The sequence below is a fragment of the Apteryx mantelli genome, chromosome 23 (genome assembly GCF_036417845.1).
Source record: "Apteryx mantelli isolate bAptMan1 chromosome 23, bAptMan1.hap1, whole genome shotgun sequence".
Lineage (NCBI taxonomy): Eukaryota > Metazoa > Chordata > Aves > Apterygiformes > Apterygidae > Apteryx > Apteryx mantelli.
Genome location: NC_090000.1, coordinates 7,781,330 through 7,794,623, shown reverse-complemented (window position 1 = coordinate 7,794,623; position 13,294 = coordinate 7,781,330). Strand labels below are relative to the sequence as shown.

Genomic DNA, 13,294 nt, shown 5'->3' with positions numbered 1-13,294 from the left:
TCTGAATTCCCCAGCACTTCCCTGTCTGGCTGGGGCAAGCTGGGCTGGGCTTTGCATTCAGGATCTAGTTCAAATTAACCTGAAAAGGAGAGAGTAGGGAACAGGAGTTTCCTGCAGATACTCAAGAAAGAAATACCAAAGCCAGAAGCCATCTAATAAAACCATGAGTTAGGTGGACAAAACTGTTGCATTCCTCCAGCAGCAGCAAAAGACCAGCCAGTCGCTCTCAATATTTATATCACTCACTATAGCTATCTGTGACCTTCACAGTCAAGATGTCCTTGGGATCACTTTGCATTCTTTCCCTCCCAATTTGCCATGTTATCCATCCTGATCTTTTGAAACACCCCCTGTCTTGCAGCATCTGCTAGCATCCATCCTCCACCTCATGTGAGCAGGTTTTGTTTTCTGAGCTAGCAAAGCCCTGGTTTCCAACACCTTCTGCCTTTGTGTATACGCTGGTTTGTGCACATCTTTGGTTTTGTTTGTACTGGGGGAAGAAAAGAAATCCATACAAACACAGGGCTAATAAAAGCCAGCACCTGCAATAGCTATTACTTCTGGCAGGCAACTGCTTAATCCTCAGTTCTCACAGGACAGCAAGGCATACTGTGAATACTGCTGAGGGGCAGGTGAGGTTAGTGCTATTTGGGATCATGTGAATTAGAGGAATACTGAGACTGTGTGGCTTAGTCACAAGATCCTGATCAGTTAATATTATAGTACCTGCAAAAATGGCATTCTTAGTCCTGCCATAGAATCTGGAGATGTTCAGGGGCACACATCATACACAGAAATCTACGGTTTGTTGTGCTTTGCTTAGGACCAGGTCTATGAAGTACCTTAAATGGGACAGAATCTCCCTGAACAGAGGGATGTGTAGGCATGAACGACAGAAAGTGTCTATAAGAGCACTTCTCATCCATACCCATCCACGCCAAGGTTGCTGCCCTGCTCCAGTTTAATCATCAGTCCTTAACTGGAAAAGGCGCTGGGCCTCATTACAAACATCACCACCTGATGCAGTGGAAACTTTCAAAGGTCTGTGTGAAAAGTGAGCCCACAAGATTATGCAGGGTAAATACATATAACTAGACAACCATGAAATGTGTATTACATGCTGGCTTCCAAGAGCTCACAGGGCCTCCTCCTCCATTTCCAGAGGAGTTTGCAGAGGAATCAAAGTGAAACGCTTCGAAAGAAACATTTCCACTGTAGACAGTGCAAAGCAGAAACCCTTCCAATGGGTTCTTCTTTGTGTTCCTCTGCAATATTTTTGTTTCAAGATGGGGCTGGACAGAAAGGCCCCCCTGAATCAAGAAAGCTACTGTCAAACCCCACAGATCATAAAAGATGCTGGAATACTGATCAGATTTGTGCAGCTGTAAGCCCAAAACCAAGCATGTGCCACTAAAAATGTTCAAATCCCAACAGTGCAATTCATGGCATTTCTACATAAATATACTATACCTATACTATATACCTATACTATATACCTATACCTTACCCTTTTATAGCAGTTTTCAACAGAGGACCTCAAAGCACTCTGTGAAGGAAGCAAATGTCTTTATTTAGATTTGCAAGTGGAGAAACAGTCAGAAAGGGGGGAAGGTCACCAAATAAGTCCTGCTGGCAAGGAACAGAACTCAGGTCTTCGGGTCTCTTCTTATCTATGTAAAGAGAGAATCCGTGCTGCAAAGGGCTTACAGTTTCAACACGCAAGTCACAAGGAGAAAGAGAGACATCCAACAGTCTAGATGTAGGAATGGCAGAGCCCTCGGAGCCATGTCATGCAGTAATCATTAGCAGGCGTAGGAAGTCCTGCTGACTAGGTGTGTTTAATGATGCATTCACTGAAGAATGGATTTCCATAAGGGATCACAATTCAGGATTACCAGGGAGTGAGGAGGCACAGTCAGTATGATTTCCTAAAGAATTCAGCTCCCACTTGGACACCTAATGCAGGTTACAACTTTGTTCATTGCTCTACAGTCAGTAACACACGTGTGATATATGGCTACCACACTTTAAGAAGAACTTCATATCCACCATGGAAACTGTGAGCCCAGCTGCTTGCAAAATTTGGTATTTACGTCCTAGTGACAGCATTTTCTGCTTGCATGCGTTGTTCCCCCACTGACAAACTATATTCAATCTGCAATAACTCCTTTTCTTTTAATTACAGGTAGCTCATTGCTGGCCTACAATACTCCATCCCACACAGAGGCTTCCTCACGTCTTGCCACCAAAGAAGGTCAGTCTTTTGTATATAAATGCCCTGGCTTCCTGTATTCTCAGTATATTTTTGATTGGGTTAAAAGTAGACTTTTTTTTAATATCATTGGCATGAAAATGTCATGATCTCTTATGCATGGACAACATGGTTAAAATGGAGTAATTCACATTCGTGCTGAAATCCACATATCTGCTTTTACCGTCCACTACTGTTGCATAAGATATATTTGTCATTTTTACACTTATGTATTACTGAGTTGATGAACTGATTGCATGCTTTGTTCTTTATGTGAAACAGTTTAAATCTCAGGTATTCCATATAGCAAGGACTGAGACAGTATTTCTCTCTAAGTGAGTTTGTAGTTGAGCAGGATAAAATTTTCTCACAATAAATCCCATTACTGAATAACGGCCACTTAGGTCTTCAAAAACAATTCATGAATCTGGCAGGTAGTTTCAATGAGCAGAGAAGAACGTCACATGTATCTTTTTGACGCTTTCATTTTGGAACATTTTGACTTTTCTTTTCAAATAACAGTTGATTCCCAAATTTAGCATTGTATTTAAGACTAAAATAATTTAAATGCTTAAGTTGACCCAAAATAAAATTGTTGAGAGTTTTCTTTTTGGCCAATGGAAATTCTGTGATTTGTTTACAGTTTCCCCCAAACAATTCCCTCCTCCACTTTTTTCTGTTTCTCTAGAGCATCGCTTAGAGAGCATCGCTTTCGTTTATCAAAACTGTATCAAAATCCAGCTAGGGCTTTGATATGTTCTATTAGAGAGGTTCTCAACACTCATGTTGATCAAAAGTTTTGCAGGGCTTTTCAGATGAGCTTAAGTATCCTGCTAAAAACTAGGACTGGGAGCTAGGAAAAACTCAGTACAGTCCTGGACTCTTTTTTCCTTTTTTAGCCTGTATCATCTTAGTTGCCTTATTTAGGTGCTCTTTTGAAAAACACAGGTCTCCCTGGCAGGCTATTGATTACACCTTGCTATCAGTAAAAAAGCTTGAATCTAATTACAATTTCTTTTCATAACATTCTTTTTTAAAAAATGTACGTAGGGCCTTTTCCAAGCTACAGAAGTAGTGTTTGCTCTTTGCCTCATCAGCATACACACATAGATTATGTTTGTATGCCAAATGCACCTTTATAAATGTATTCTCTCCTCCTAGCAATAACCTTTTGGCACAAAGAGACCTGGCTGCTGGCTGGCATTGTAGGCCATGAAAAGGTGCTCACTACACTGAGCTCTTTTATTTCCAGAGATCCTGCAATGATTCAGTTATTGAAAGAAGAAAATGAGGTGTGGGAGAAGGAGGGGAAGAGATGTTCCCTCCTCTGGTTTGGGATGTCCCCTCTATGCTATGTATATGATTAGTGGTACTCAAGCCACTTCCAAGTAGCGCTTGTCTATCAAGAGGCAGGAGCTGCTGTTGACAGTGTTGGCATCTGCTACGACTGTTTTTGCTACTAATGAAACTTGGGAATAAAACATTTGTGAGTTTCTAACTAAAGAACAAAAGGATTAAAATATAGGCCAGTATTTTAATTACTGAACTTTTAATCCTTGTCTTCAAAATATCATTCAGCTACGGCAGTTTTTATGCCATTAGAAATTCTGAAGATTCACAGATCATGTAGATGGAGCTTAAAAACCTTAAGGTTTAAAAGCTAATCACATGCTTCCTTGAGACTTTGGAGCCATTTGTATTTGTATATCCTTCAGTCAGCTTTTTCAAAGTTTTCTTCTGCAGTTATAGTCTTTTTCTTTTTTCTTATTTTTAATGAAAACCTGGATTCTCAGTCATGATAAAATTATGAGAGTTGGTGTGGTGGGTATGACGCACATCCCTTATCTAGATAAGTAAGTCACAGAGAGATAGTTGACTTGATAAAGAACAAGTAGTGAGTTAAAGACCAGAAATTCTGCCCTGTGCTCTATGACTTTCTTCCATGGTGCCTAGGATTAGGAGCCTTGAGTTTGGTCTTCCTTCCCCTCGTGTAACCACAGGAACGTTGGCTTCATTCACTGAACTCAGCTCATTCAGCTCTTCCATTCGAAAAACTTTAGTGAAAAGTGTGAAATCTCAAATATGAGATAATCCAGCTAGAAGCAGACTGCTCTCGTTCTGAGACAGTTTTTTTTGCCTAGCAGTAAACAGTTTTAGGACAACATGGTTTCATTGATGAGCCATGAGTTTGTATTTCAATCGACAGTGGGAGAAGGCAGAAAGTCTTTTATTTAAGCAGCTGGAGAGAGGGAAAAAACCCCTATTTCCCTGAAAGGCTACAGCAAACTGCGATCACACAATTAACAAGCTCCTGCTCGGTGCATCTGGCTGCTTCATTGACTAGCAGTGCTCTTGGAGCCAGTGCTTCTCTCGCTGCACCACGCTGCATTTCATCTCCAACATCTGTCTTGGACCCTGGACACAATATCAGTGCTGCTTTTTGCAGCAACTTCTTTTGTCCAACCTATAACCATCCACTTGAGCTGTCTGTTCCCTGGCATGCTGCTCTCTCTCTCTGCGAGACAGGCATTAGTTGATAAAATATAGTACATTACAGAGACAAAGCCATTCAGGCTTTTCTGTGACTGACTCTTTCTGCACTCACAGTCATCTATTTAAAATTAATAAAAGCTTGGCTAGGACCTATTTGAATAAAGCAGACACACATGCACGTGCTCCCCACTATTTCGCTCATAAACATATGCACACATCCAAGACTGTGCTCTTTCTGTCTCAGGCTAGGTATTGCTAGAAATAAAGGGAGGAAAGCTGAGATTTTTATTAAAGAGAAATGCTCTGGGTAAAATTGCACTCCTCTGAATTTTTTTTATACCCTTTATCTTTGCAAGTTGGGCCTAGGGTCCCTCAAGCAGAAAGAAATTTGAGGGAGAAAATGTTCCTCCCCTCCCTCCATTTTTACTGCCCTCAAGTGTGTTTCTGTAGTGCAGCAGATAGAACCTTGCATTTGGTTTCTGTCAGCTAGGCGCTTTTACTTTACATGGTACGTTCATCATGTGCCAATACAGGACTATACACCCCCATGGGATATTCAAATAAAAATTATGAACTATCACAGAAATGCTGAAATCCCAGGTATTCCTCTTTCATCTTTTCCTACAACGCAGGAATTACCTCTGCATGCACTTAACATTTGCATGCTATTCTAGGATATAGTGACCCATGTCAACTACTGAAACTGATTCATGCTCCAAATATTATTAGTGGGATAAGATGGCAGGATAAAAGACATGTGAACATCACAGGCTGACAGATAAGGAACTGGGGGGCAGAGTGCAGTATCTTGTCCAGTATCACACAAAAAATTTCTGATGGACATAAAACTGGACTTGGAACTCCTTAGCCTCGGTCTAGCCTGTTAGACAACAAGGTTTTCCTTGCTTCCTTTTAAGTCTTTCAATGGGTTGGCTCTGAGATGATGGTGTTCTTTTGAAAGAGGAATTTCAGATTAAAAATCATCAATTTTTTCATAAGAAATTTTCTTGTCTCCTTAGCTCCTCAAAATGTTAAATGTGATTTTTTATGTTAGTGCATCTTTAATCTATCAATCCTGTAAATTTATTTTCTTCTTCTCCCCACCCCTATGAAATGAAAACAGATATAAGCAAACTTTTCTAGCCACTTCTCCTTGAGGATTCCAAAGCAGAGCAGAGGTCGTGATGGAATAATATAATATATGTCAGAGACAGGAAAAAAAAGTAGTTTTCTTCACTCCTACTCTAATTTTTCTTGTACATTCTCTAACATCGCATAATGAATACAAATAACCTGTTTGTTGTAATTTTGCAAATTCCAGGGGGAAATGCATGCTATTTGCGTATGGTTACACTATGCTTTATGCATCATAGTCCATCCGCACACTGTAAAAACCAATCTCCATGGCAAAAAAAAGGTACGGCTGCAGCATGGACGGATGCACATGTTTCAGAAGCTGGGATGGAGGCAGCCTGTGGCTGCTACCCTCTCCCCAGCTTGTTGCGTGACTCGGCAGGGCATGTTCTGTAGCCGCAGCGGGGACAACGTCGCCCAGGAGCAATACTCCATGCGATAGCCCAGACCGCAGCATAGCTGCTCCGGGCGCAGAGCACCGGAGGCCCAAGCTAGCAAGGGTGACACTGCTGTCACAGGACAGGGTTTCACGCCACGGCTCTGGAGACAGCAGAACTGTCTCAGTTAGTTGCAGCTGGAGACTTACCCCCTTTTTCCTTCCATTTTCCTCTCCCTCTCACTTCTCTTCTGCAATGCCAGCTCTACAGACATGCCAGAAGAACCTGACGCACTGCTGTAGGAGAGTTAAACTGCTTTCATGGCAGTAGCAGATACTGTCAGTTTAGATGGTGCATAAAACATATTCGTTTTGTTCTTGGATCATGTAGGTAGAATCCTTCTGCGGTGTTCAAAGCACTCTCATTACTGCCTGAGCTTCTTTGCTCCTCAGCCTCATAAACACTCAAAAGTATGGTATTTAGCGTCATTGGTACAAATTGTCTTCAGCTGCCTTTGAGAAATAAATTGCTCTAATGAAAATCACCAGTATTTTTTGGCTAGAGCACAATTTTCTGGAAAATGAAACGAGGTTGCTCTCATTGCTGAATGGAAAGATTTGTGTCCCGCTCCCAGGGCTCTACTGGAGAGATGGTCTGTTTCGTTTTCCGTGACTGTGTGGAGGAATGACTGACCTACTGTAGGTTCTGGAGACGCAGGAGGAGAATCTGAGACTACATTATCTGCTCAGGTCCACGGAGATTTTAAATCGCTCGCCTTCAGAATGGTGTTGGTTAAGTAGGTTTCCATAGGGAAATGGAAAGTTATTCACATACGAGAGCATTTTGAAGGCCAAAGTGCTGTGTCCTGTATGGTTGTGAGCTTTCTGGCCTCAGTCTAACACACTTTTTAAGTCCATGCTTATTTTTAAGCATGTCTGCGTCTGCATAACTCACATGGTTAATACACAAGCCTAAATGCTGTACAGGAGTGGAGGCCAAGTGCCGAGCTCTTAGCAGGCTAGTGCCGTCCGTCTCCAAACAGGCAGAATTGTTATGTGTTGATGTGCCAAATTACACGTGCCTAAGCAAGCGTGCATAGGTATCTGGTGTTGTGTATGTAATGCTTTGTCATACATGCAGATAAACAGGTGGTTTCTGAGCAGCGAGGGGTCAGCGTGGGACGAAGGAAGGCTTGGCTGATGAGGGCCATAGCAATGTGTCGTGTGCAAGGATTCAGTGGAGTCGCTCTGGCTGTTTGCTTCTGGATTGCAGGTTACATATTGCCTTGTTTAAAATGCTGCACGCAGCCAGGGTCTTAGTCCTTCTCCAGCATTGTCCCCTGCAGACTTTAGTCCCAGCCTAAGGCAATATAATTAGCTTAGAATAGTGGTAAATCAGAGGTAGCCCAAAGTCTCGTAAATCCAACCTAAATTCAAGCAACCTTTGCAGAAGGCCACAGGAAAGGCTGATGCACGATCCAAGATTTCAAAGAAGGAAGGATGCGAGTAGTATGTGAATAGGTGAATGTGGATGTAGGAGACTAGTTTTAAGGATTTAGTCTTGGTAATGATGGCTAGTAGCTATTAGGTGCGTAGGCTTGCGTTACAAAAGTGTTTGTGTGGACAATAAGGTTGTTTGCTTGGGTATAACGGGTGTTTTCTTCCACATCTTGCTCAAAGTTGGCAAATTAAAAGATAAACAGATCAGTGAGCACTGAAACAAAAGTAGCCTGGTTTTCTTTGGTTTGCAACCCACGTTCAATATGAGCGCCTACAGGAAGACTTGGCTGATGCTAGAGCATTCATAAGCTCTCGCTCATGCAGATTCTCTGGTATCTAATAAAATATGAGTTCGTGCTGCTGCTTTTCTCCCAGTCGGGGGCTGCAAGCTCTCTCCTCTTTCCCCACCAGTTTCCCTTAAACAGGCAGGAACTTGCAACCCCCCCCCCCCACCACCACCTCTCCACCTTGTCAAATTTGGTGGCAACCGGGTGACAGGTCCAAACGCTTTGGGGGCTGGCGGGAGAGGCTAAAACAGACACACGAGCAGCATGATTGCATAAGCATGGCTCCCACAGGAAAACAGGCTCAAATTCCTGCATAAAACTCCTCTCTTAAAAAGGCCATTCTTCAGTTCTACGAGGCTGTCATTCGAAAAATATCGACCAGTTCTAGTAAACCGCTCTTTCTAGCGTGCCGGTAAGGCCCCCGGTTTGCAGGAAAGGTTGTAAGTCCTCCAGTCGTATTCATAATTGCCTGTACATGCTACAACATTTGTTGATGATATTTGTGTGCCTGGTGATGAAATACCCCTTAGCCATATTTAGCTCCGTAGCAGCAAGACGGGAGGCTTTTTTGGTGTTTCTCGTTATTGCGACTGTGTGGCCAAACCAGGGATTTATGATTTCAGGAGAGACAGTAGCTAGCGCTCTTGTTTTTTTCTTTTTTCTTTCTTTTTTTTAATTGTTTTCCTTTGAAATTCCAGAGTTAGTGTTTTGTCTGCTTTCTCCCTGACCCTCTTCGGAGGCAGCCGTGTGTTTTTTCACCAGAAAAACTGGAAACAAAGAATCGTTGTCTTTAAGCTGTAGCAGGCAGGAAACCCAACTCACAAGGGATCACCCTGAGCCAGCGCTGTCCCAGAGTAGACTCCAGTTCTCTGAATTCAACCTGACAGCTTGTCTGGAGCACTTTCTAAGTAACCATTATCCTTCCTTTTCTCCCAGCAAAAGAGCTATTATTTTTTTGCCTAGGGTGCACTGCAAGCAATGTTATTGCACACGTGTGTGTGGGTTACGCGTTTGCTGGGGTGCAGTCCCTCCCTCGAAAAGCTCTTGGAACCACTTCGGCTGTTTCCTAAGACGAGAGTAAATTTGTTTCTTGAAAATGAGTTAAACGGGCAACCGCTGTAAAAACACTAGCTGCAAAGTGTGCGCATGTGTGTCTTCTCTTCCCTTTTCTCACGTGTGTAATGCTGCGTCTAGCTTTTTTCTCCATGAATATGCCTTTCTTTCTCCTTACTTCTCCATTTGTGTTTGTGTCTTTTTCAATAAGTGTATGCTGCAAACATGCCGGGTTTTCTCCTGTTTCTGCGACTGCACGGTGCTGTTTGCCTTGGTATGTGTTTCTCTTTCGGATGAGTGCGAGTATACATGTGGGAATGGGTGTTCAGAAACTTGCCTTTCAGTATATGCAAGTGTTTGCATCTCTGCACAGGAGCATGCCTGTCTGCGTGCATGCACACACGTGGCTATACGTGTATGCAAGACGGTATGTCTCAGGAATGTGTATGTGACTGCATGTGCTAAGTGAAAAGTGCTTTTCAAAGCTGGCTTTGGGAGGGATTCTTAGGACACGTACTTCAGTCTTCATCATGGCCTGTGTATTGGGACTTCTGCTGCCGATATTAAAAAAAGCAACAAAAAAACCCTCTCAGTACTTCCTCCTTTTCTTCATAATGTGTCTTTGTAAGCTTTGCACAGGGTAACTCAGACATGAATCAGGAAGTTCCACCGCTGCACGGCTCTGGGATGTTTTTCTAGCCACACTCTCACAACTGGGGGCTGTCGCCTACGGCCCAAAGCAAATAGGGAGCGACTCCAAGGTTTGGAGGCAGGATCACTCCTCTGAGTGGGGGAGCAGCGCTGCAGGCTCTGGAACGGCCACATGGAGCAAGCAGCTCCTCCGTGTCACCCTGCCAGGTTATGCCCGATGAGGGAGAGGGATCAGCGATCACGAGCAGGAGTGACCTGCTGTGGAAGGGATCTGCGATGCCCTAAGCATGCCCCTGGCTGCGCAAGCCGAATGAATCCCCTCTGAAAATCCCGAATTCTAGTTTTGTGCATGCACATCATTAAACTGCAGATCCTGGCTGATGCTGGAAATTATAAGTGGGCTTGAATCACGGTACTTTAACCCCAAACTGGATCTAGAATAGGAGTTAAACTGGAAACGTTTGATAGCTATGTTTTGCCTTTCCATAGGCACAGCAATGCAGACCCAGGGCTCTCAGCCACCTCCACAGTGGTCAGCACGTTAAAGCTGTTCCTCACTTCCATGCTCTGCCACAGATTTCTCCTGTAAATCCAGCAAGTTACTTAGGCCCTTTTCACTCTGTTCGAGTTGACTTTGATTCAAAAAATGAGTGTGTGTTACAAGCCTGGACTTTGATCGCTGTGTGTCAGTTCGTCATCTGTAAAACAGATCGGTAGCAATGTAGAGATGTTTGATGATAAATATGTTTTTTTTTTAAATTGCAAAGTAAACAAATCATATGATAATGTGGCAGTAAAACAGATACACTGAAGTGGATGTAGCTTACAGTTATTTTTGCACTCAGCCAGTGCAAAGTGTTTACTGGAGACACTTAGAATTACTTAATTCTACATCTGATCCCTATACTGCTGATGTTAATGATAGCTTTCTTTAGCACAAGGAGCAGGACATTGTGGGCTTGAAGCAGGGGCTTGAGGGTACTGGAAAGTCTTACAAAATCATTAGAATAATCATAGTAATGCTGGTTGTGAATGAGGTACAGCACGACATATGGACTACATTCTAGGAGATTATTATAACTAGCAGAAATAGTAATTTGAAAAGTAATTCACTGCAAGATAATCAGTATTGTGGGTGCGATTCCAGGACAGTGAACACAGTTTGGACAACCGTAGCTCATAATAACTCATACCTGGGCATGCCATGGGGCTAATCTTATGAGAAGTGAATTAGTGGCTGGTGTGAACCATCTCTTACAGCAGTTTTAACCAGGCCATAGGACTCTTCACATCCCATTCTGCTCTCCAGTTCTGTATGGACTGAGCATTTGGCACCTACCCTTTGAGTCAGGCCTGGGAAGAGACTATAATCTTTATGTTTGCTGCCGTCATTTAAAACAAAGCATCTAATGTTTCTAGGAGGAGTCGGAGGTGTCTTTGGCTTTCTTACCCCTCCAGAAACCCACAGTCTGGGATTCTGCTCTCCAGTTGGCTTTAAACCCAACCCCACCTCTTCAATGTGAACTCCAGGAGGTTAAATGACGGGAGCGCGAGGGCTGGACGCTTGGAAGCTTGGCAGGCCTCGCTTATATGTTTGGTTTGCAGCACTAGTGTTTTTTGTTCCCATGTGCCTACGCTGGGACTTTTCCAAAATACCCAAATAGTGCCAATGCTAGCCACTACACACAACCCCACTTCGTGAGGAAAAGCAGCGAGGCCCTATGCCCTCCTTTCTCTCTCTCTCTAAACTACTTGCCACAAAATAGACCCCAAGTGACCACTTAGATTAATCACAAGTCTGGCTCCCCTAGGACACCTGGTTCTGCTTTCCCCATTTAGAGAAACTAATTTAAATTCCAGCCACCAAGCCAGGATCTTTCTTCCTTCTGAAGCAGAAGGACTCATTGCACAAACCACAATGTGTTCTGCATGAAGAATCCCATAGATCCCATTGCCCATTTCAAATTTTCAGCCTTCTCCTTCCCCTGATTTCCATCACCAAAATCTGTATGGCCCAGTCCTGTCTGGAAATAAGGTACCTGCATTTCCTAAACCACTATAGCTGTTGACCCCGTGGTCTTTCAGAATAGATAAGACAAGGTATTCAGGAGCAATTCCTTCTGTATTTCAGGTTCTTTTAATAAGGTAAACTGGGTTTTCTTTGTAAAGCACCTCAAGATCTCATGGTAAGAATCCAAAAGAAGATGACAAAATGACTATAGTTATTACCATTTTTATTATTCAGCTGAGACAACATGACAGACTTGGCCAGAGGCTGCCAGCATATCTCAAAGGAAAACAGAGGCAGTACAAGTAAGCTGTTAGACGATCCCCTGGGACTTGGGAGACTTGCATTTATTTTCTTCCTAGCTCTGCCGCTATGATTTAAGACAAGTCAGCTTAGCTCTTATCCCACTCCATCTTTTGGCTGACTAATCTCTTTGGATGTATCAGCTCCATTAGGCAGGAATTGGGGGCCTCTTTCTATTGCTTAGCACCTACCACGCTGGGGAACCTAGATGCCCCGGTGAGTTTGCTGCATACATGTATTCCCAGACAACTTCTATAAAAGTTGTCTCCGGGAAGGAATCCCATCTCAGGGGATGAAGGCTTGCTGGGAGATTTCAAGCATGCTCAGCTCTGCAGTCCCCCATTGGGATTTGGCCTGTTGTGTGACAGTGTGATTTCTAGCACTTCTTGGATGCCTCTCTAATACCTCCCAGGGCTCCTCGCATGGGAAACGTGATGGGGATAGTATTTGCTCAGGCATAGCTCAGCATCTGGACACCGCCGTGTTACAGAGAGTATGACATTTCAGGACCCTGTTCAGTTTGGACACGCAGTCCCCTGGCTACGGCGTTAACCCCCATGTGACACTGCTCCCGGGTCTGACAGGGTAGCCAGTGTTCAGACCAGTCATTCCCCACCTTGACAGTGAGCTCCAGCAGTTCATAGTGCGGATGGTGCTTGGCTGCAAAGAGCTGCCGCTGTTGCCAGCGATTGCAATATGCCATGTTCTTCCTTCCCAACCTGGCTGGGGATTAGGGGCTGCTACACCAATAGAGATAGTATTTTGGATAAGATCTTCCTCTAGCGCCTTTTAAGTGTTTAGTCCACACATGAGCCAGCCCCACTGTATCGATCCTAGAGCGAGGAGGCCTGAAAAGCATCAAAGGCCCAGTGCCCGTCCTTCCCCTGGAAAGCCTTATCAGGGCTAGCAGCACGAACTTGTGTCTGAATCTGGTTTGACTGAATAAGGTTCCCCGGGAGGGAGCAGGATGAAGGGGCTGTCAGCACTCACTGAGCAGCTCAGGAAGGCCAGGCACTGTGAGCCTATTGTTCAGCTGAACCCTCCTCGCATCTCTCTCCCCACCCCAAGCTTTAAGATTTATAAAAGACCATTTATTAATTAAAAAAAAAAACTTTTTAAAGCTTTTGAGAGAGGATTTACTCTCTAATACATCATATCTTAAACACAGCTTCCCTAATGTCTTGTTCATGGGACTGCGCTCAAGCTTAAAGGACTGAGAGGCATCTGGGAAGGTTTTC

General features: G+C 43.6%; 1 protein-coding gene across 5 annotated transcripts in view; it reads left to right on the top strand.

Annotated features, from left to right (window-relative positions):
• Nucleotides 1-13,294, top strand: part of FLI1 (Fli-1 proto-oncogene, ETS transcription factor) — a 95,267-nt gene that overhangs the window by 71,660 nt on the left and 10,313 nt on the right. For all 5 annotated transcript variants that reach the window (XM_067310000.1, XM_013961598.2, XM_067309999.1 and 2 more), the window contains one exon: nt 2,186-2,254. In XM_067310000.1, coding sequence (XP_067166101.1) covers nt 2,186-2,254 — 69 coding nt within the window. The remainder of the gene's footprint in view (nt 1-2,185; nt 2,255-13,294) is intronic.